We start from the raw sequence: 22168 nt of genomic DNA, 5'->3' as shown, positions 1-22168 counted from the left end.
TGGCATCAGCACGGACTTAACTCCTCTAAACTCAGACCTGTTGGGACCTGATTCCCAGCAAAGGGTTTTACCAGTGTGGGGGGCAATCTGGACTTTCCAGTGACGTCATTGAGAATAGTGTCCCTCAGAAGAGCAGCAGTTCCTTTTCTAGATTGTGGATCTTCAGATTAATAATTTTTTCCATTCTCATTTCATTTCCTGAAAGTCAGGGTCGGCTTGTGAAAAGTTGTTAAACATGCTAAATGTGAAAGGTCAACCCTCACTCTAAACTTTCCCTATTCAGAGCATCAAATGAAGACTTCATTGGGTTTTATAGTGGCTTTCTGATTTTGGTAGTCCATCCAAGAAGGGGGTTTGAAAGTTGTTGTTACTGTTAACAACTGTCTGCCCATGACCTGCCTGAAATACCATGATTGTTTATGAAATTTATCTTTAATAAAGCTGGATACACTTTGGCTTGGAAAAAAAATAAAATAAACTACAAAATAGGCCTGGGGATGTGGCTCACTGGTTGAGTGCCCCTGGGTTCAATACCTAAATAAATAAATAAAAACTACTTTTTTGTTATTTTGAAACAGGGGCTCACTCTCTTTCCCAGGCTGACCTGAAACACCCAAACTCAAGCAGTCCTCCTGCCTCAGCCTCCCAAGTGCTGGCACTACAGGATGTTATACCATGTCCAGCTGTACTTAACAACTGTCCCTATCTGCGTTATACCCATGGGAGTTCAAATTCACAGAAATGACAGAATTAAGACATGGAGAAGCAAATGATGTTGAAAGAAGACTTTGTTGTAGTTAGATTTTTTTTTTTTAGAATTTTTTTTAATATTTATTTTTTAGTTTTCGGCGGACACAACATCTCTGTTTGTATGTGGTGCTGAGGATCGAATCTGGGCCGCACGCATGCCAGGCGAGCGCACTACCGCTTGAGCCACATCCCCAGCCCTGTAGTTAGATTTTCCAGAGGTGGAAGTGTACCATGCCCTGGCGGCCAAGCAAGGCACACAGGGAGCAGCAGGCTCTGCTCAAGAGGCAGGGCGAGTGAAGGAAGGACCGGCCCTCGCTGAGTGCCCACTGGAGGGGCAGAGCATGGCACACAGCTTAGAACTGGCTAGTCTGGATAACTCCAGTGGGCCCTGCCACAGATGAGCTGACCCTGCGTGCCTGTACCTGGCCCTGGGCAGTGAGCAGGAAAAGTGGCCTGGCCTGTGGGAATTCCTGAGGAGGTGGCACACAGCAGGGGTGAAAGGGGTGATGGGAACAATTCTGCCATTAGTTTGGTTCATCAGGAAAATACAAAATCTAAGAAAATAGAATACCCCCATGCACGGGAACAGGTGAGGGGATGCCTCCATGGTGGACAGACAAGGGGAGACCATCAGGTTTTGGTCAGACCTGTTGCTGTGACTCAGTCTTCACCCAAGAGTGTGGAGAAAGCTGGAACTGAGAGATGGGAACATTGAGGTCTGGCCACAGCCAGTGACCAAGTCTTACGTGGCTCTCTCCCCCCACCCCCAGGAACCTCTCATCTGATCCCTCTCTCCACCTAGGCAGGTGATCTCAGTCCAGAAGAGAGGAGCTGGGCACCTCTGGGCTGAGGAGCTTTCTGTGCCGCTGTGTGTGGAAGCTCAGTCTTACAGAGAGTTGCTTGGGACCTGCAGGGCTGTATGCCCTGAACGCATCTGCTGCTCCCCTTGAAAGGCAGGCAGCACCTGGGGAAGCCCCCCATTAGACATCTGGGCCACTTCACCCCACTGTGTCCTCAGAGTGGGACTAGCCCCTCGGCTCAGCAAGAGTTCCATAGTAGGACTGTGGCCATATTCTGCAGCAAGGTGCAGGGGGGTCTTGTGGAGCCAGCCAGCAGCATTGACCTGTGCACCCCTGTCCAGGAGATGGCTGGCAACCTCCATGTGGCCTCCCAGAGCTGCATAGTGCAGGGGTGTGAGGCCCAGTGAGTCCTGAGCATCTACCTCAGTTCCCCAGGCCACCAACAGCTGGACAGCAGACAGATGCCCACCAGCAGCAGCCCTGTGAAGTGCAACGCGGCCATGCCTGTCCCTGATGCCTGGGTCTGCCCCATGGCCCAGGAGCAGCTCAATGTCCTAGAAAGGAGGAGAGGGGAAGGCATGAGCAGGCCTTGACACAAGTGGGTGAGGGGCCGGGACCTGGAGACATTTGCCTGGCCCTAACCTGTTCTGACCTTGTGTTTGGTCAATAAGCCAGAACCTAAGGCAGCCTGCAGTCCTTCTGCTTGGAGACTTCATATCCAGACTCTGCTGTGCCTCCTGTCCTCCTCTGGTGCCTGGGAGCTAGCTGGTCTCAACTGCAGACCAGGTACTAGATAAATGTTTGTTGCTGCCGGCCACCAGAACGAAGTAGCAATGCAAGCCAGGGTCTCCAGGGCCTCCACGAGACGGCAAGATCATAGGAGGAGAGGCACAGCCAAGACGGCGCTCAGGTGATTACACCCCTAGGTGCCTCTCTCCTGCGCTCGCGCCTCCTCCACCTGCCCAGCCTCCGCGTCCGCCTGGCCCCACCCCGCGGTGAGGGGAGTGCGGTCTGGAGCTTCCTGCCTCGCGCCCCCTCCGGGCACCAGGCTATTGCCTGGGAAAGCGGGACTCACCTGTTGGCGGCCCAGGCCGGCCGCCAAGCCCAGCGCGGTGACCCCGGAGCCGTCGGGGTTGTCCACCTGCGCCCCGCATGCCATGAGGAGGCGCAGCGCCGCTTGGCGCCCGGCCGCAGCCGCCACCAACAGGGCACCGTCCAGGTCCGCGCCCCCGCCTGCCGCCAGCAGCTCGAGTACCGGCAGCCTCCCGCCGGCGGCCGCCCAATGCACTGCGGTCCAGCCGAAAGCGTCAGTGGCCTCGGGGCCCAATCCCGGAGCGGCCAGTAGGCGCGCGGTCAGCAACGTGTGGCCCAGTGCCGCGGCCCAGTGCAGCGGCGTGAGGCCCTTCCCCGAGCGTGCAGCCACCGGGGCCCCTCGCCGCAGCAGCAGCTCGGCCACCCGCGAGTGCCCTTGCCAGGCGGCATCGTGCAGTGGCGTGTGCCCGGCGCAGTCCGCTGCGTCCACTGGGGCCCCGCGCTGCAGCAAGAGGCGCACCAGCGGCGCGTGGCCACGCAGCACAGCCAGGTGGAGAGGGGTCCTTCCAAAGCGGTCCCTGCAATGAAGTAAAGGTGTCCCGGGAGCCGGCAGTCTGCTGACCAGACCCTATCCTGCCCCTCCCCAAGAAGGAATCCCAGTCAGTCCCAGAGCTTACTTCTCTTCCACTCTGGCCCCTTGCCTCAGGAGCTTCGTCACCAAGGCAGCAGGACCATGCCACACGGCCTGGAGCAGGTTCCCCTGGCTCTGGGGGGCACTGGGCCCCTTTGTCCTGGCTTCCCGGGCCTCCGAGCTTAGTTCTATCCACTGCAATTCCTGCTCTGCAGCCTCCGCCCCTTCCTGCTCCATAGGCTCAGGCCTGCTGGAATCCACCTGGGGAGAGTATTCACCTTGGAGGCTCTGCCTTGTGGGCCCAGGTGTCCCATGCCAAGGTGGAGGCACCCATGCACACACCTTCTCCATGGAAACCCAGCCTTCTGACTTTGAGTTACCTCCAGGGAGAATTTCCCCAGGGGCTCTGTCCTCTGGCTGGGGGGTCACCTCCACGCTGATTCTAGCCCAGTACCAGCCTAGTGACTGTCCTCACAAGACTCCTTCTGCAGGCTGTTGTGGGAGTTTCACCTGAGAGGCCAGGGGTGAAGAGAAGCTCCTACTTCTTCCTGGGCCAGGCGGAGCCACTGGCACGGTTTACCCAGTAATCTAAGGAGAAGCTCTGCCTGCCTGGCTGCAGCCCCTGGCCAGCACCCTACCCCCTGCAGACTGCCTGGCCTCCCTCAGACCTCCTGCCAGGAACCAAGACCAGGGCAGTCTGGGAAGCGCAAACAGGAACATGCTCCTGGGTGACATTCCTCCCCCCACAACCTGCACAAGGAACATGGCCTCTGATGTGCCTGGACTTGCCCCCAGTCACCTTTGCTCTGACCCTACCCCTGCTCCTGTTTCTACTGGCTAAAAGGACCTGAGGATGGAGCCACCTCTCCTGAGTTGGGTCAGAGCTGGGGAAGAGTTCAAGGTACGGTTCTTGTTCACCACTGACACCTGGACAGAGAGTGGCATGGGGTGACAGGGAGGGAAACCCCTGAAGAGCAGGTTGAGTGGGGTCAGTGAAAGTCATGGAAGGCAGACACCTGGGCAAGAGAGGATGGAAGTGGGTGGGGAGTATTTCTGGCACAGGAGCTGCTAAACACCTTGTCTTGGGGTGGAAAGTGATCCTGCCAGAGCAAAGTCTTCAGGTGGGTATCTTGACTCTGGGTGCTGGGGTGGGCCGGGGGGGTAGGCTGGTCACTTGCCCAGAGCTCTGCAGGGGAAGCTGGGCCTGTGTCCAGGAAGACTAACTCTAGTGGCAGCTTCTGCATTTCTCCCCTACAGAGACTTGTGCTGGCCAACAGGAGACAGCCCAACTCTGGAGCTGCCCATTACACCCACCCCCACTACCCCCAGGCTGCAAAGGATGAGGTGTTTGGAGGGTTGTACCCTGGCCCCTCATTACCTCGCTAGCAGGCAGCCCTTCCAGGTGCCCCAAGGTAAAAAGTAAGGGGCCCCTTCCCACCCCTAACCTACCTGGATCCTCCCCTGGGTACCTCAGTCCACTCAGCTGTCCCCTCCACCCCCATAACACCTGGAGTCTGACCATGGAGCTGAAGCAGTCTCTGTCTTCAACCCTGTCCTATTTTCTTTTTGGCACTTATCACAACACAAAGGTCTAAGGTCTATTTATTTCATGGTACCAGGGGATTGAATCCAGGGGCACTTAACCACTGAGCCACATCCACAGCCCTTAGTATATTTTATTTTGAGACAGGATCTCACTAAGTTGCTTAGGACCTTGCAAAATTGTTGAGGCCAGCTTTGAACTTGTGATCCTCCTGCCTCAGCCTCCCAAGCAGTGGGGATTACAGGTGTGTGCCACCATGCCTGGATATTTATTTCATTTAATGACTTGCCTTCCTCTTCTAGGGTGGACAATCCATGAGGGCATACCCCAGCAGGCTGGCCAGCAAAGAAGCAGTGAGCTCTGGACTGATGTAAATACCCAAAGCAAGAGGAGCTTTGGTCTCAGCATCCGCCCCCTGGCCTTCGTCCCACAGGAGGACCCAAATTTGAGGGGGATAAGGGCACTTGTGCTAAGGAGTCACCTGCATGGTGCAGTTGTCCCTGGGGATCAGTGGAAAGACCCACACCTCATCATAGTAAGGGAGGATGTAGAACTGCCTGTGCCAGCCTCCCAGAAGGAGGCAGGTGAGACAGTGGGCCTCATGTGGCTCCCTGGACAGTCTGCCTTCCCCAGCTCTGCCCAGGCCTTGGTGGATTGGGTTTGCCTTGCCTCTGGGTCCAGGCAAGGCTGCCAGGATGCCAGCTCAGGCTCACCTCTGGGAGGCAGGCCTTTGAAGCCCAGAGCCAAGAGCAGTTCTTGGCACCAAACTGTGGTTTGAATGTGTCCTTCAAAAGTGCATGTGTTGGACACTTAATTCCCAGTTATACGTTGATGGCATTTGCAGCTGGGGCCTTTGGGAGCTAATTAGGATCAGTTGAGGTCATGAGGGAAGGGCCTCCATGATCAAATTAATGGTTTTGTGAGAGAGTGGGCTGGGGAAGTGGATCAGTGGTAAAGCATTTTCCTGGCATGTGTGAGGCCCTGGATTTGTATTCCCAGCACTGGAGAAGAAGAAGAAGGAGGAGGAGGAGGAGGAGGAGGGGGAGGGGGAGGGGAGGAGGGGGAGGGGAGGGGGAGGAGGAGGAGAAGGAGGAGAGGAGGAGGAGGGGGAGGAGGAGGAGGAAGAAGGGGAAGAAGGGAAAAAAGAGGAAGAAGAGGAAAAAGAGGAGGTGGAGGAGGAGGAGGAGGGAGGAGGAGGAGGAGGAGGAGGAGGAGGAGGAGGAGGAGAAAAGAGAGAGAGAGAGCACTGACCTATCAGGCTTGCTCTGTCATTGCCATGAATGAAGCAACATAAGGCCCTGGCCAGATGCCAGCACCATGCTCCTGAACTTCCCAGCCTCTAGATCTATGAGCCAAATAAATACCTTTTCTTTACAAATTACCAGTCTGTGGTATTTTGTTATAGCAACAGAAAAATGGCCTTCATCACACAGCAGCAATTCAGTGTTGGTTGAAGGAAGAACGGCCTTGAAGAGAAGATGAACTCATTAGAGAGATGCTCTGCCAGCTGGGGATGTAGCTCACTGGCAGAGGGTTTGCCCAGCAAGAGTTGTTTTGCAACATTTTTACCCCAAAGTCACTACTGGAATATACAAACAGCCACTATCGAATCGTGGTGCGTGTGGTGTGCCAGCGGAACAATTGAGTTCCTTGTGTGTTGGGGCAGGGGAGGCTCAGCTGTCCTAATGGGAGCATGTCACATGCTCGCTATTGTTGATGTCATACCCCTACCCCTTTGATTTGAAGGAAGCTGGCTAGCTGGAGAGGGCTGAAAAGTGTTAGAAGGAAACTTAGGAATGAAAAGCCCCCTGTGGGAAAAGGTGTCGGGTCAGTGTGTCCTGGAGCTGCGGCGAGTGTTAGGGTACTTTACTAATATCAGGGGCAATCCAGTAAGGCTTTCAGCGGGACTGGAGACACTCTTCTTCCCCCTTGCAATAAGAGAACATGTATTCCCATCATCTGAAAGTCTGTGTTAGGCCCACTTTCAGGATGGATTGGACTCACACACATAGGATGCTGGATATCTTACCTGGTGTTTACTGAGCACCTACTGTGTGCCAGGTCTCACATTGAGCACTTTCCAGGCACCCTTCATGACCTGCCCTACAAAGTAGGCGCTGTGATCTTCCACATCACTAAAGCTTAGGGTCTGGGTTTTGAGATGAGGGACCAGCAGAGCTAGGGCAGGAAAGTGGGGTGGGTGTCTGGCCTCTAGGTGGCAGCTGTGACAGGATCTATGAAACGAAGTCATTGTGCAGGGGAGCTGGAAGTGGGGGTGGGAGGGGCGGACAGGAGGGAGGAGGGCCCCATGGCCAGGCTGAGCTGCAGGGACAGCTGGGCAAGGCCTGACTAAAGCACACAGGAGCTGGCTGCAGGCACCTGGCAGAGAGTGGTTCACCTGGCAGTAGGTGAAACAGACAGGGGTGTGGCCCCGGAGACTGGTCATCAGGGCTGGACCTACCTGGGCCAGTGTCCACCATCTGGTTGGTGAACTCTGGATGGGGGTGGAACCTGGGGAGGGTTAAAGGGTCTCTAGTCTGATCCTGGGGAGCTTGGTCTTGCTACCTTACCACAACTGTGAGCCCCCCAGGTCCGCTGCCAGGAGAGCATGAGTGATCAGGAGAGGGAGACAGAAGAGGATGAGGGAGGGGGTACCTTGGACACGGCACCCATGCTGCCTCAAAGGCCTCCTGACCATCACACCTCAGCCCTGAGAAGCTCAGGGTGGTCTGGTCTGGCCATCCGAGGTCTCAAGACCCTGCTGCTGCCTGGGAGGGCCCTGGCTGTGCTCCTGCTCCATCTGCTGCTGCCTGGAACCGTTTTTCTGCTGTTACTGCTGCCCACAGCTGGCATCGTCTACCTGGGATTCCTGTGCCACTCCAGGGTGAGCCTGGGCCCTCTGTGGGAGGGGTCCCTGGGAAGTGGGGGTCCTGCAGAGGCTCAAGGACCCTGGAACTCATGGCTCCTCCCTGGGAGCCCCTTTTTTGCCAAGTCCCTCACTGGCTGCAGTCAGAGAAGGCTTCTATTTGTTCCCAGGGGACAGTTCTCTTCCCCACCTGAGGCCTCGCAGCTTGTCCCAGGGAATTCAGAGCCTGAATAGCCGGGTAGAGGTGGGGAGGGGAGGCGGGTTCCAGGAAGAGAAGATGGAATCATTGTCAAATTTCACTAGTCCTCAGCCCCTTCTCACCCTTGGCCCTCCCCCCAGTCCTTCCCAGACCCCTCCTGGCCTGGGCTGGGCTTCTCCACCTGTGCAGTGGGCTATGACGTGGTCTGGGAATGGAGGGTGAACAGAGATGGACCCTGTTGTCCCTCTCTGTAGCATATGATGGGGGAGGGAGAAGTGGTGCTGGCTGGTGACAACCGGGCAGGGGTTCAAGGTCTGCTGCCAACACAGGGAAGGGCCATGGGGGGAGGGGGCAGATGGGGACAGGAAAACGAAAGTGGGACTTCGGGGGCGATTCTTTGAGTCTATCAAGGTTCCACCTAGGTCTCGAATTTCCCTTTCGGTCCTCAGCACTACCTGGCCCACAGCAGCTCTGTCCACCCCAACTCTCACCTGGCGCCGCCCAGGCGCCGCCCCCGGTCACACCCTTCGCCTGGCCCCGCCCAGTCCTCGCCCCACTTCCGCCGGCCCCGCCCCCTGGCCCCGCCCCTCCTGACCCTCCGCGGGGTGGTCCGCAGGTCCACCCGGCGCCCGGCCCCAGGTGCCGCGCGCTGCTCTCGGATCGCGGCTCCGCTGCGCTCATCGTGTTGGGCTTCCTCTCGCTGCCGCCGCTGCTCGTGCTGGCCTCGGCCGCCCGCGCCCGCCTGATCCGACATCTCCGCCTGCTGCTGCCGTCCCCAGCGGGGAACCCGGGGTCCCACGAGGAGCAGTTCTGTGCCTGGGCGTGACGCCGGTTCCCGGACTCCCGGGAGGCCCCCTAAAGCTCCGGGTGGGGCGGGGCGGGGCGGGGCGCGGGCGATGACACCGACTCCGCCAGACCCTGGCGGCCCCTTCCCCACCCTCCGGAACCCCGACCCCCGCTGCCGAGAGGCTGGGAAGGAGAGGCAGAAGGAGACCCCCGGAGGCAGCCTCCGAGCGCTGCTGCCTCCGGAGGCCCAGCCCCTGCGCCCCACCTGTGCCTGGAGACACCCACTCCCGCCTGAACCTCAGTGGGTGGCCAGCAGCAGCTGGCTTGGAGGGGTCAGCAGGCTCAGTCTGTCTTCGGAAGTTCTCCTTGAAACAGGCCGCAAAGAAAGAGAGAAAGAAGTCCGTTCTTCGTGGATAATTTGGACGTCTTCGGCGTTCTGCGGCTGCACCAGCGTGTTTCCGGGGGTGGGTTTGTCCTCTGCTGTCCTGGGATTGAACCCAGCAGGGGTGCTCTACCACAGTTCACTTTATGTGTTTTGAGACAGCCTCGCTAAATTGCTGAGGCTGGTCTCATACTTGAGATCCATGTCTGCGGATTCATATCTTATAACAGTTCTGGAATATTCTCAACCAATATCTCGTCCTTATGACTCTTTCACTGTTTTCTTTCCCCCCTTTTGTATTTTCCATCTGCATGTGCCTGGTCTGCAGTCTGAACAATTTCCTCATATCCTTCTTCTAGTTCGTTGAAATTCATCCTTTCTAATCAGCTGATCAACTCACCTATTTACTTAAAAAAGAAGAAGAAGAAGAAGAAGAAGAAGAAGAAGAGAGAGAGAGAGGTGCTGAGGATGGAACCCAGCGCCCCGCGCACGCCAGGCGAGCGCGTAATTACCGCTTGAGCCACATCCCCAGCCCCTAACCTATTTACTTTTAGGTTATTGTCAGACTTAAAGTTATATTTTGTCCTTTTTCAATTTTATCTTTTTTGGTTTGTTGTTGTTGTTACTGGGGATTGAACTCCAGGATGCTTCACCACTGAGCTACATCCCCAGAACTTTTAAATTTTTTTTTTTTTTTTATTCTGAGACAGGGTCTCACTGAGTTGCTTAAGTTCTTCCTAAATTGCTGAGGCTGCCTTTGAACTTGAGATCCTCCTGTCTCAGCTTCCTGACTTGCTGGGATTACAGGCAAGCACCACCACCTCAGTTAAAAATCAGTTTTTATCTTGTTTTTAGTGGTGCTGGGGATTGAACTCAGGGAGTTTTGCCTGCTAGGCAAGCACTCTATCACTGAGCTATAACCCCAGCCTAAATAATTTTGATGGCTTCTTTGTTCGTGGTTTCTGGATTCCAGCTTAGATTCCTTAAACATTCATACATATATGCTATACTTAGTAATGCCAATTTCCTAGTGCTTAGTGTTTGGGGGGAAGAGTGTCCAAATCTATTATTTATTTTTTTCTGCTGAGCTCAGTAATAGCCTAGTATTTTTTTGAAAATTTGGTGGATTTTTTTTTTTTTGGAGGGGTGCAGGTCCTGTACATGGTAGGCACATGCTCTACCCCTGAGCTATACTCCCAGCCCCTGGTAATTTATGATGTCTGCCCATATCTGTAACGATCTGAAGTCCTAACTTAGGGACAGTTTCCTTCAGAGATGGGAAATGACCATCTTAGGCTCTGCTGAGGGTCCTGGCTTAGTGATCTCCCGTGCATAGCACCCACACTTTTTTTCCCCTGAGAGTGCTTGACTCTCTATCCCTGTATCCAGGGAATTGTCTGCTTTCCCATCAGTTTCCCTGCATCATGGGCTTCTTTTCATTATTCTAGTTGTTTGTTGGCTTATTTAGTGTTTTTATGGTACTGGAGATTGAATCCAGGGGCGCTCTACCACTAAGCTGTATCTCCAGCCCTTTTTTAAAAAAATATTTTTATTAGTTGTTGATAGGCTTTTCATTTATTTATGTGGTGCTGAGAATTGAACCCAGTGCCTTACTCGTGCTAGGCAAGTGCTCTTCCACTGAGCCACAACCCCAGCCCCTCCAGCTTTTTTCTCCTCCCTCCCTCCCTCCCTCCCTCCCTCCCTCCCTCCCTCTTTCTTTCTCTCTTTCTCTCCCTCCCTCCCCCCCTCCCTCCCTCTCCCCCCCCCCTCTCTCTTTCAAGACAAGAATCTTGCTAGTTGCCCAGACTGGCTTGAATTTGTGGGCCTCCCAACTGGGCCTCCCAAATAGCTGGGAAACAAGTGTGTGCCACTGCACCTGTCTGCTGATTTATAATGTCTAATTGTGTGTGTGTGGGGGGTATTTGAGATATTTCTTTCCTTGTAAGTCCAACAGTGTATTAAAAATGACTGCTCACTGTGATTTAACAGAGTCTTATGGTAGCTGAAAATCCTTTTAAAGGATCCAGCAAGTCATACTGCCAGCAGGGCTCAGCCTGTGACCAGTGTTGGATCCACAGTGGCCTTGAGCAGAGACCAGTGTATGGCTGGGCTGGGTCCAGTGGGTGTCTTGGGGTTTTCCAACCTTCATCTGTGTCTGGCTTTGATGTCTTTCCTGAGCAGACAGAGCTGGCCAGTTGCCAGCCTGCGTACAAGAGCTTTCCCGAGGCTGAGGGCGCCTTCCTTCCCCTCCTGCCCAGGCTGGGCAGGCTCTGACTGCTGCCACCAGGGGCTGACAATAAGGAGTCTCCTGGGATACCCTTGGCTGAGGATCCGCCTGGCCCTACATCATCAAAACAACAGCTGGGCCTGGTGGGGGTGGGGAGGTAAGTGGCTAGTTCAGCGCCCCCCTCCTGCTAAGCTGGTCGCTAGTCACTGACCATTGACCCGGGCAGGGAGTTCTCCAAAAGGTGTTTCCCAGCTTCCCAGGCTCCCTGTAAACCCCTGACAGCCTCCTGCTGGCCCTGGGATGTAGCTCAGTGGTAGGATGCTTGCCGGGCACGCGGGAGGCAGGCCCAGGATTCCACCCAGGCCTTAGCCCTGGAGAGCAAAGCTGAGCCAGCTGCCAGGCCAGCAGAGCCTGAGGGGCTACAGCTGCCTGCCTGGAGCTGAATGCAGCTCTGCCCTCTCTGGGTCCTCGGCACGGCCCTGGGAGTCTTCCTTGTCATTCTCCTGAGGGGCAGGGACCTGGCTCTCTAGCCCAGACTCCCCTCTCAGGCCTGAGGTATTCACTTCCTAGCTCTCTTCCCGGAGTCCCACAGATATCTGTCCCCCAACTTCTTCCCAGCATGAGCTTATGACAGAAACCTCCTCCTCCGGGGTCCTGGTCCCCAGCCCTGGCCCTGCCTCCCTCTCCTCTGCTGGCTGCTCTGGAGTCCTTTCCCCTACCTGAAGGTCTGGAGCAGCCTCACTGTTCCCAGGTCTGAGCTTCACGCCTTCACTAGCTCCAGTCCCTCAGGGCTGCAGAGCCAAGCCAGTGGGTGGACCAGATGAGACCTACCTACGTTTGTGGGGACACAACTCTTTCCCCTATGGCTAAAGGCCCTGCTTCCTGAGAGAAAGCTAGAGTGTGCGTGTGTGGGTGTGTCCTGTCCTACCTACTATCCTCTTTCTTCTTGGATGAGGGTAAGAGGAGGGCTCTGCAAGGTCCCCACCTTGCCTAAGCATGTATTTTTTTTTCCCATTATTGATGGACCCTTATTTATAAGTGGTGCTGAGAATCGAACCTAGTGCCTCACACATGCTAGGCAAGCGCTCTACCACTGAGCGACAACCCCAACCCGATAAGGTTGTATATTTTATTCACAAAATATTTGCAGGCACACCCTGCTTGAGGGGCAAGGAGGGCCCATGCTTAGCCCAGTGTTCCTCCAGCCTCAGCTCTGAGCTCGTGAGAGGCATGCCCCACCTGGGCACGTGGGCTGGGCACCATGCTGGCAGTGCCTGAGCCGGAGAGGGTGGGCGAGGAAGGAGGAGGCAGAGTGAGGCCCCTGCTCCTGGGCCCCGACACTAGGGAGGCTGCCCTCAAGGTGTTGACCCAGGCCTGCCCCTTCCTGCTTCCTGCTCCATCTGAGCCCCTGGGTGCTGTGCGAACCTGCCTGGACCCACCTGAGGATGGAGCAGGACATGGCAATCACCTACAGAAGAGCATGCCAGCCAAGAGGACCAAAGCTGGGGTGGCCCACCTCAGAAAGGCACATTATTGTTTGGTGGCACGTTCTGGACACCCGAATCCAGACTCTCACTGAGTCCCTGCCCTACCTCTGATGGCGGCTTACCCAGTGTCTCCCTCGGGGCCTGGGATCAGCCCTCTGCCCTTCCTTGGCACTGCCTTCACCATGCACTTGGAGTCCCATCACCTCCCTGCTGCCTGAAGGCCCTACACTGGCTCTGCCCTTGCTGTCCGCCAGCCCATGTCCCCTTACCGGCAGGCATGCCCACCCCCACCCAGGCCCTGGCACTCACTGTCCCCCTCTGCTTTTAAGGCTCTTCCTTTGTGTAGCTCTGCCTCAGGTCCCTGCTGACTCTCTGCTCTCACAGAGCCCCATCCTCTACAGGGCGAACAAGCTGTCCTGTCCCCTGTCCCTGCTAGCACAGCATCGCCTGTTCACGCCTAGTCTGGTGGTACTGGGAGGAGGGGCTCTGCCTGGTAGCTGGTGTCCCCAGTGCAGAAGCTGGTTTGATGAACACTGCCTGGCACTCACCCTTCCATGCCTCTTCCCTGCTACCTTCACTGCAGGGACTGGGAGAGGTGTCAGCTCTGGGCTCTGGGGGTGAGACAGGCACCCCCAGCTCCCAGGACTGGCCTTGGGCCCTGCCTGGCATGATCCTAACCCTAGGCGGACGAATCAAGTCTAGAGGAAGGGGGGGCAGTGGGAAGGAGCTGTGGGGCCCTGCTGCTCTTGGCTGCCCCCTTCCCCTACCCACTGCTTGCCTGGATGAGGCAGGGTCACCGGACACAGCCTCACCCCACTCCCCTGGCCAGGGCCCATGCAGCTGCTCCTGCCACTTCCTGTTTTTGTGTCCCCCGTGGATGTGTGCGTGGGTTTGCATGTAGATACAAACAACTGACAAACAGCAGCTCACAGCAATGGGGTGGGGGCCCAGGCCACTCTGCCCTCAGCTGGGGTCAGGGGTGGGGTCAGAGGCCCCAGGAGATGCCCTTTTCTCTGGGGTTGAACATGACTACAGTGAGCTGGGGACAAAGGGCCCTTCTTCTCTGCAGAAGCCTGGATTGTGTGGAGGAGGGAGCTTTCTCCAGGACCTCAGTGGGGGGCAGGGGCAATGCCCTACTGAGAGCAGTGTCCCTCAGTTCAGGGAAACCCCCCACCTGATTGCAGATAAGCAGCTGGGCCAGCTCTGGGAAGTGAGACACAGCAACTCCCCGCGCCTGGGCCAAGGTTGTGGGAGCAAGGTGCTCTCAGCCTCACCTGCTGCATCTTCCTCTGGGTCCCCAGGAAGCCAGGCCCAGGCAGAGACTGCACCTGGGAAGGTGGAGGGCTGGGGGATGGGCCCTGCTGTTTGGCCTGGCCAGTCCTTGCCTTTGTCTATGTCTCTGCCCCCTTTACCAACTGGGCCCTGCTCCCTTCAGAGAAGAGGCTTCTGGATCATTCTATTTGTGCTTCCTCTGGTGTCTGCCTAAAGCCCAGGCCTGGCCCTGACCACCACAACTCAGGCTAACTCCCTCACCCTCTGGGATCCCATCTGTCCACAGCTTTCCTCTGGAGGTAGGGAGAGCACTGGGGGGCAGGGCACAGGAATAAGGCTTGCTTGGATTGAGTAGGAGAGTAGGGCTGATGGGGAGGGTCCCCAGGGGGTGGGGCAGCAGCAGTGACTGGGTAGAGGCTGGGCAGACAGGACTCAGTGGAGGCTGGGCCTCCTGTGCCCCTCTCCTTCTGATGTCAGGCTGGAGGAGGGCGCTTCTTCCTTGAGGCCTGAGTCACAGCAAGAAGACCCGCTCAATTTTCCAGAAGGGACGGAAACTTCCCGTCAGCTCAGCCAGGCAGGCTGAGGTGTGACTGTGGGCCTGGGCCGCTGTTAGCAGCTGCCTCCCCACAGGGCGGATCCACTGTGGCCCAGCTCCCTGGCAGGCGAGCTTGAGGATGAACTGTCTACCTGGGCGTGCCTCACAGCAGTCGGCGGTGCTGCCACCTTGTTTGGTCTCTGCTCAGTGCCCGTCTCCAGGGCAGCCCTGTGTGCTAGGGGCTGGGGGCCATGTGAGACCCCCTGGGAGGCTTACTCCACTGGGTGAGCCCAAATCCACTGCTCCCCCCACGGAAGCACGCACCAAGCAGCTTCTGGTCGGTGCTGAGGCCTGAGGTCTGTGGAGCAGAGCCAACACCCACTGCCAAGATTCCCGGCAAGGGGGTGGGGGATGGCGGCAGGGACACAGTTCTCACTTGTTCCTGCCGCCAGCTCCTGGGGCTCAGCTGCGCGCTTCCTTTTTTAGGCAAAGCCCAGCTCAGGCCATCCTCCTAGTCCCGCCGCTGAGTCTCACCTGCCAGAAAGGGAGGAAGGAAAACCATTTTAAGTCCCATCCGTCTTCCCCACCAGCATCCTCCTGCAGAGGGTGAGAAGGGAGGGACATCCTGGCAGACATACCCCTGCCACATGTGTGTCCCCAAACTCAACTCCATGGTTACCCCACAGGAAGGGATCTTAGGAGGGCTCCTGCACAGGGGAGGAGGCCCAGTGTTCCCAGGGAACACTGCATCCCCTTTCTGGGCCTAGTCAAGATTACAGAACCCAGGGGCTGGGGCTGGGGCTCAGTGGTAGCGCGCTTGCCTAGCACGTGTGAGGCACTGGGTTCAATCCTTAGTACCACATATAAATAAATAAATAAACAAACAAACAAATAAATAAAATGAAGGCATTTTATCTACAAAATATTAAAAAAAAAAAAAAAAAGATTACATGGCTCAGCTCTGTCTAGTGGGCCCCTCCAGTCCTGCTAGGGTCTTATATCTGTGGCCTCGGGCCCTTCCTTGGGTAGAGTGTATGAGGCCAGCAGTAGGGCCATTATGGGCACAGCGCAGGACAAGGCCTGGACCAACTGTCTCCTGTTCCTGTGTCTTGTCTTCAGGCTCCTGTCCCCACTCTAAGGCCCTTCCAGTTCCTGTTGATTAGTCCTTAGGGACACCTATCCCTCAGCCTTGTTGCCAAGGTGCAGCCAGGACCTGGGGTTTGGCTTCAGGGGCCCCCAACACTTGGGAATCACAGGCAAAGGGTTTGGAGTGCGGGCGACCCCACAGCCTTACAGCCGGGAGAGGGGAGAGCCTGTGTGTGCATGCCCACAAGTGCGTGCCTCGGTGGTGCCTGGGTTGGTGCTGCGTGTCCCCTCTTGCCCAGGTGCCTCGTGAGTGCTCCCCTGCCAAGTCCGCGCAGGTCGTTTCTGGGGTGCGCGCATGGGTGAGTGCGTGCGCCCGCGGCGTGGGCGTGGTCGTGGGTGTGGCCTCCCGGGGGCGGGCCCTCTCAGGCCCGCGCCCGGCTGTCCCGGAGCAAGCCAGCAACAAGCTGCGGCCGAGCGCCCCATCCCACCGCGCGCGATGCTCCCCTGGACGGCGCTCAGCCTGGCCCTGAGCCTGCGGCTGGCGCTGGCGCGGAGCGGCGCGGAGCGCGGTGAGTGCGGCGGGGCCAGGGCTCTGACTCTTGACGACCCCTCGTTCCCGCTGCCCACGCTTGGCTGCGAGGCGGGTGGGCTGGCGGCTTCGGGAGCTGAGCTGGGAGCGAGCCAGCACCCCAGCCACCTGTGGGGGGCGCGCCCAGGTGCTCCAGGCGGCACGACTGAGCGGCGAGGCCGGCGTCTGCCATGCCCCGCCGGCAGGTCCACGGGCCGGACCCGGAGGGGAGAAGTCTGTGGGAGAGGCCGTCCCGCCTCAGTTTCCCTACCTTCCGAAGGGCCCTCGGTAGAGGTGGTAGGAGGTTGGAATCGCCCGACCGCATTGGGGAAACCCCAGGCCCAGGACACCTTGAACCCTCCTCCCCCCCTCCCGCCCCACTCCCCCCACCCGTGGCTTAGTGGTGGAGGGGCCCACGTGCACACCCACCCCGCAGGGTGCCGGGGGGAAGGGGAGGCCTGCCAGGAGCTGGGCGGGCCCTCAGGCTGCTGGGGGGTGTATCCTGTTTTCTGGGTCCAGATGGAGCTAAGGATGGGGGCCAGGCTAGGGGTGATGTCATCTGTAAGTGGGGTCACGATTCCAGCCTGGCCATCTGGGCTGGGGGGGCTGTGTTCAGAGCTCTGCCTCCCCATCCCTGCTGTGCTCCGGACCCTCCCCTGCTGCCTTGTGCATGCCCAAAGAATGCCTTACCTGGCGCTTGAGCTGTGTGGCTGAATTCCAGCCTCCGTGTGGCCTCTCTGAAAACCAAGCCTGAGGGAGTGGACCCCAGACTCAGACCTTCAGGGAGGCCTACGCCCCGGCTTTTGGCTCCACCTACAGTGGATGTCTGCTGAGAAGGGAATGTAGGGTCTTGGAGGGTTAGCACTCCTCTGCACGGGGACCTGCGCCAGCCCAGGGTGCATTAGGTCACATGGCCTGTGTAGAGATCTGGAATGCACTGAGAGTGTGAGCCTCCTGCTTGGTCCAGAGACCCTCTCCCCTGAGGTACAACCCTTTGGACCTCAGGGCAAGGTTGAGCACATGCTCAAGGAAAGCCCGGGCCTCAGGGATCTCTGCTCTGGGTGTGGGATGATCTGGGGCCACCATTTGGGGTTGACCCTCGTCTTTCCCCAGGTCCCTTGGCATCGGCCCCCCAGGGGGACCTGTTGCTCCTGTTGGACAGCTCCGCCAGCGTATCACACTACGAGTTCTCCCGGGTACGGGAGTTTGTGGGGCAGCTGGTGGCACTGCTGCCCCTGGGCCCTGGGGCCCTGCGTGCCAGCCTGGTGCATGTGGGTAGCAGGCCACACACCGAGTTCCCCTTCAACCAACACAACTCAAGCCAGGCTGTCCAGGACGCCATCCGTGCTGCAGCCCAGCGAATGGGCGACACCAACACTGGCCTGGCACTGGCCTATGCCCGGGAGCAGCTGTTTGCTGAGGCAATGGGTGCCCGGCCAGGGGTGCCCAAGGTACTGGTGTGGGTGACAGATGGTGCCTCCAGCGACCCTGTGGGCCCCCCAATGCAGGAGCTCAAGGACCAGGGCGTCACAGTCTTCATTGTCAGCACGGGCCGTGGCAACCTGCTAGAGCTGTCTGCAGCTGCCTCAGCCCCTGCTCAGAAGCATCTGCACTTCGTTGATGTGGATGATCTGCACATCATTGCCCAAGAGCTGCGGGGCTCCATTCTTGGTAGGTGGGAGGAGAGCCCTCAGAACTCAAGTGCTTGATGCCCCAAGGTGGGAATGGGAGGCAGATGACTCTTCGTTTCTCCATGCACCTTCAGGAACACAAACCAACTAGGTGCCCTCATATGCTCAGACCCCTGGGCTGTGGAGAGACGGGAGCAAACCTTAGTGGTCACCTCCAGGTGATCTCCAAGGGACTGAGGGCTACCTCTGGTAGGATGTGGGGGATAAGTGGAAAGGGTAGGGAAGGAGGTCCTTGGGCTGAGGACACCAGTGGCAGCATGTGCATTGTGCATGTCCAGGCCCACTGGATCACCAGGCCTACCCCATCCAAGAGGGAAGAACCTGGAAGGCCGGGTCTGCCTCCCAGAGCTCAAGCCCTACCTGTTCTGGGTGAGGACAGCCACGGAAGGATCTGTGTTGGTTTGTACAGCAAGTGTGTTGTGAGAACAGCTGGGGATGAAGCCAGACCAGGAAGTCTGCCGCAGGGTGGGGCAGCATCCAGGGGCCTTTTCCTGGATCACCCCCTCAGCCAAGCCTCAAAGGGGGAAGGGCTGGAGATGAGGGGCCTGATGGCTGGTTAGGCTTGCTGTAGCCACAGAAAAGTGCCACCACCCCAGGATTTTTACCAAATCTCTGCCTTTGGGTTACTCACCTACCCTGAGCAGGAAGGTGTGGGTCTGTGGACTGGGAAGGGGTAGAGGGTCCTCCCCCAAAGTCTTCCCCAGGGACATCTGACCCCTAGTGGCCCTTGGCAGCTGAGCCTGGAGAGGAAAGGAGAAAAGGCTGCCTTCAGAATCAGGGAGTGGGGTGGTGGCTCCTGGGGCTGGGGGCAGAGTCTGAGGGGGAAGATTGGCAGGCCCCAACACCCAGGCATCGGGAGAGGAAGGTCAGAATCTGAATGTGCTTCCTCAGCCTCATTCACCTGCTCACCACTCCAGTGACCTACAGGTTATTCTCTGGATCCTCCAGAGCTCAACCAGCTGGCGCCTTCCAGGTGTCTTCTCCCCTGACCTCGCATACCTTCCACAGATGCAATGCAGCCACAGCAGCTCTACGCCTCCGAGGTGACGTCCAACAGCTTCCGCCTGGCCTGGCCGCCCCTACTGACCTCCGACTCCGGCTACTACGTGCTGGAACTGGTGCCCAGTGCCGGCCCGGGGGCCACAAGACGCCAGCAGCTGCCTGGGAATGCCACCGACTGGACCTGGGCCGGCCTCGACCCTGACTCAGAATATGATGTGGTGTTGCTGCCCGAGTCCAACGTGCACCTCCTGAAGCCTCAGCACTTGCGAGTGCGCACCCTGCCAGGTGAGGCGCGGAGTGGGAATACGCCGTGGGGAGGGGTTCTTGGGGTGGAACGCCCCTCCGCTTGACCCCCACCCCTCACCCCCGCAGACGAGGCCGGTCCAGAGCGCATCGTCATCTCGCATGCCAGGCCGCACAGCCTCCGCGTGAGCTGGGCCCCAGCACTGGGCCCAGTTGCCGCGCTCGGCTACCATGTGCAGCTCGGGCCACTGAGTGGCGGCGCTGCACAACGCGTGGACGTGCCCGCTGGCCGAAACAGCACCACGCTGCAGGGCCTGACGCCCGGCACCGCCTACCTGGTGACGGTGACAGCTGCCTTTCCCTCGGGCCACGAGAGGGCGCTGTCCGCCAAAGCCTGCACGCCGGTGGGTGAGCGCAGCCGAGCCCCGCGCCCAGCACCCCGGGTCGCAGTGGGCCGTGGCGGGTGAGCCGCCCGCCCGGAAGGGTTCGGAGCCGGTGGGAGGAAGTGCCAGCCTTGCCTTTTACCCCCTAGTTCTCTCCTCGCAGCCTCCTCTGACTCTCGGCCTTTGCCAACATTTGGTAAAGAGGTGGGGAGGGCGTCTGAGGGCGAGTTGAGAACATCAGACCCAGGACTGGGCCTGGGCTCCAGCTGGTGTGAAAGGCCAAGCATGCACAGTTGGAGGAAGTGCCCGAGGCCACTGAGGTCTTGCACAAGGATAGAAATTGGGTGGGGCAAGGGGAGGAGCAGTGGGCATAGGCATGTCTCCAAAGGCCTCTTGAAGAAGGAAAGGACTGGAGGGCACTGGGAGGCTGATGGTGTGGCCCAATGGTCTTTGCCAGGACCCTTGAGCTTGGAAGGCAGTGCCTACTGGGCACACTGGCCCTGCCTCCCTGCCCAGGACCCCAGGTGGGCCCAGCTAGCAGCCCCTGGGATGAAGAAAGCACTTTTCTGGAGGCATAGACCCAGAACCTGGTGCTCAGGACGGTGGGGACAAGGGCTCTCCACTCCTGCCTTGGCCAGGCTCCAAGGCCAGCACTCACAGGGGGCCTCCCCTGTTTGGGGCCCTAGAGCTCCTTGAGGGGGAACAATGTTGCTCTGGGTGAGTTCACCTTAGATACTTTGCAACACTATCTGACCCCAGAGGGTCATGGGCTACCTCCTGTCACCTTCTACTATCCTGGAGCTCTGGAAAATTCACCAAGGATAGGGAGGACCTGGCTGCTTCTGTAGCCCCCACTAGTCAGGGCCTCTACTCAGAATCACCTGCCCAGGCTCACCTTGCTTCTCTTCCCCACTAATGACCCAGATTCCAAAATACAGTAAATCATTTGTATGCTGAGCCTGCTGTCTCCGTAGAATGCTTTGCTCCTGCCACAATACTCGAGCCCGGGTCAGGGCAGTGTGAGAGGTCCAGTGTGCAGGATCATGGTGCATCTGGAGAGGAGCTGGGGCCAGACTCCAGTGCTTGGATACAGATCAACTGGACTTCTACAGCCCTCTGGCACTTGCTTTTGTGGCCCAGGATCCAGTTTGGATAGGGGCAGACTGCTGGAACTCAAGAGGACAGAGGGCCCAGTAGTTCTGCAGGCCCATTGCCAACTGCCCAGTCCCCCAACTGTGGGCACCCACTGCTGGCAAAGCCATGCCTCCACTAAACCCACTTTTGTCTACCCTAGTGAATCCCAGGCAGCCAGGGTTGAGCCGGTGGTTTCTGGACCCTACACGTGTGTGTGTTTTCTGAGAAGAACCTTATTGAGCATCTATGGCCTGAACTGGTGCCTCTCATGATCCACAGGTCATGGGCATGGCAGGTGGCTCCTCACAGGAAACTCTTGAGAAAGAGTCCCCTTACAGCCCCTTCTAGAGTGTCCAGGGACACAAAGGCACTTTGGAGGCCATAGGTTTGGGCAGGGCAGGGCAGCTGAAGGCCAGCACTAAGGCCACCCATGATACATATGGCCAGGAAGTATGTACACCAGTTAATGGGTTTCACTTCAGGGCCCTATAGGGACAGTGCTGGAGACTCTTGAGTTTCCAGCTGGGGGCAGGGGCTGCTTTGGGGCAGAGGACAGTGCATGGGGTCACCATAAGCAGGCAATGGCTAACCTACACATAAACCCTGAGCAGGAAGATGAGCTATACAACTGTGGGGAAGCCCAGAGGGGCCTGTGAGGTTTGGGCTCAGCCCTAAATCACTATAGTCCTGGGCCTGCTACCACTACTCTTATTTTCTCTCATGAACCACCATACCTGGGGAGAAGCCACCAGGGGCTGGCAGGTCACAGGAACCCTACTATGGTGGGTTAGGGTGGGAATCAGTAGCCCAAGGCCCCACCCTAGAACCTTGGCCAGGCTGGGCAGCTTTTCTTGTTTGTTTGTTTGTTTTTTGGTGCTGGGGATCGAACTCAGGGCCTTGTGCATGCAAGGCAAGCACTCTGCCAACTGAGCTGTATCCCCAGTCCCATGGGCAGCCTTTCTTTTGGCTGAGCTTGGGCCTGTGTGTGGGGGATTAGGAACAGGAGGGGAGTGCACATGCCAGCAGTGGTGGAGGCAGGCCTGCAGGTGGACTGTGGTGCCATGAGCAAGTCTGGAACCAGTGAGTCCTTTTGGAAATGGAAGAAGAAGAGGAGCAGGAAGGGACCAGCTGGCTGAGGAGAGAGATTGGCTCCTCACTTCTGGAAACTAGACCACTGCCCAACAGGACAGAGCTGCAGAATGATACTGATGGTCAGCAGCAAACCTGTGCTTGTCACAAAAGGGGCTTTAGGTTTAAGGGGAGAGGCTTTGCACCGGCACTCTCCTTGGAAGTCAACAGGCAGCTGGCAGCTGCAGCCTTGGTGCTGGGAGCCCCAGGGCTGGGTTGCTGGGGGCAACAGGTTGCAGTGCAACTCTGAGATCTGGTCAGGGGTAGGGGACTCAGAAACCATTTTAGCTGCACACATTCTTGGAGCAGACCTCTTCCCCACTGATTAGGTGGGATTCACTTTGAGAATCCTGCCCCAACTCCTGCTAGCCTGTGCTCCCAGGGAGGGCTGCACACCCTCTGTTTGGATCAAATGCTCAATAA

General features: G+C 57.8%; 2 protein-coding genes and 1 long non-coding RNA gene across 6 annotated transcripts; 2 read left to right on the top strand and 1 right to left on the bottom strand.

Annotated features, from left to right (window-relative positions):
* Window positions 1-495: 495 nt before the first annotated feature.
* Window positions 496-9147, bottom strand: Ankrd65 (ankyrin repeat domain 65). 4 transcript variants are annotated; one of them, XM_046424808.2, is made up of 4 exons: window positions 8417-9147; window positions 3260-3474; window positions 2626-3160; window positions 496-2104 (listed from the first exon to the last, which is right to left on the bottom strand). In XM_046424808.2, exons 1-4 carry the CDS (start codon window positions 8573-8575, stop codon window positions 1637-1639), a joined length of 1377 nt encoding a protein of 458 aa, XP_046280764.1. In that variant the 5' UTR covers window positions 8576-9147; the 3' UTR covers window positions 496-1636. The 4 variants fall into 4 exon arrangements, with proteins under 4 accessions (XP_046280764.1, XP_046280765.1, XP_046280766.1 ...); XM_046424809.2 differs by lacking the exon at window positions 8417-9147 and adding an exon at window positions 3556-5147; XM_046424810.2 differs by lacking the exon at window positions 8417-9147 and adding an exon at window positions 3594-5147.
* Window positions 3087-5779, top strand: LOC124079318 (uncharacterized). Its single transcript, XR_006847264.2, has 3 exons — window positions 3087-4114; window positions 4471-4625; window positions 5059-5779. It is a non-coding gene; the product is annotated as an uncharacterized LOC124079318 (long non-coding RNA).
* A 6880-nt stretch (window positions 9148-16027) lies between the features above and the next one.
* Vwa1 (von Willebrand factor A domain containing 1) lies at window positions 16028-20440 on the top strand. The gene is made up of 4 exons (XM_046424835.2): window positions 16028-16165; window positions 17278-17835; window positions 18864-19142; window positions 19230-20440. Exons 1-4 carry the CDS (start codon window positions 16093-16095, stop codon window positions 19565-19567), a joined length of 1248 nt encoding a protein of 415 aa, XP_046280791.1. The 5' UTR covers window positions 16028-16092; the 3' UTR covers window positions 19568-20440.
* The last annotated feature ends 1728 nt before the right edge of the window (window positions 20441-22168 follow it).

The sequence above is a fragment of the Marmota monax genome, unplaced genomic scaffold (genome assembly GCF_021218885.2).
Source record: "Marmota monax isolate L192 unplaced genomic scaffold, Marmota_monax_Labrador192_F-V1.1 WCK01_AAM20220418_F8-fsc00080, whole genome shotgun sequence".
NCBI lineage: Eukaryota > Metazoa > Chordata > Mammalia > Rodentia > Sciuridae > Marmota > Marmota monax.
This window is presented reverse-complemented; position numbering and strand designations above follow the sequence as displayed.

What these genes read in the sequence shown, in the direction of transcription:
- Ankrd65 (XM_046424808.2), bottom strand. Translation starts at nt 8,575, where the DNA reads ATGTCGGATCAGGCGGGCGCGGGCGGCCGAGGCCAGCACGAGCAGCGG. An exon ending in TGCGGACCACCCCGCGGAGG is followed by an intron (nt 3,475 to 8,416) that starts GTCAGGAGGGGC and finishes TACTCTCCCCAG; the next exon opens with GTGGATTCCAGCAGGCCTGA. An exon ending in CCGGCCTGGGCCGCCAACAG is followed by an intron (nt 2,105 to 2,625) that starts GTGAGTCCCGCT and finishes CCTCCTTTCTAG; the next exon opens with GACATTGAGCTGCTCCTGGG.
- Vwa1 (XM_046424835.2), top strand. Translation starts at nt 16,093, where the DNA reads ATGCTCCCCTGGACGGCGCTCAGCCTGGCCCTGAGCCTGCGGCTGGCG. An exon ending in GCTGCGGGGCTCCATTCTTG is followed by an intron (nt 17,836 to 18,863) that starts GTAGGTGGGAGG and finishes TACCTTCCACAG; the next exon opens with ATGCAATGCAGCCACAGCAG. An exon ending in GCGAGTGCGCACCCTGCCAG is followed by an intron (nt 19,143 to 19,229) that starts GTGAGGCGCGGA and finishes TCACCCCCGCAG; the next exon opens with ACGAGGCCGGTCCAGAGCGC.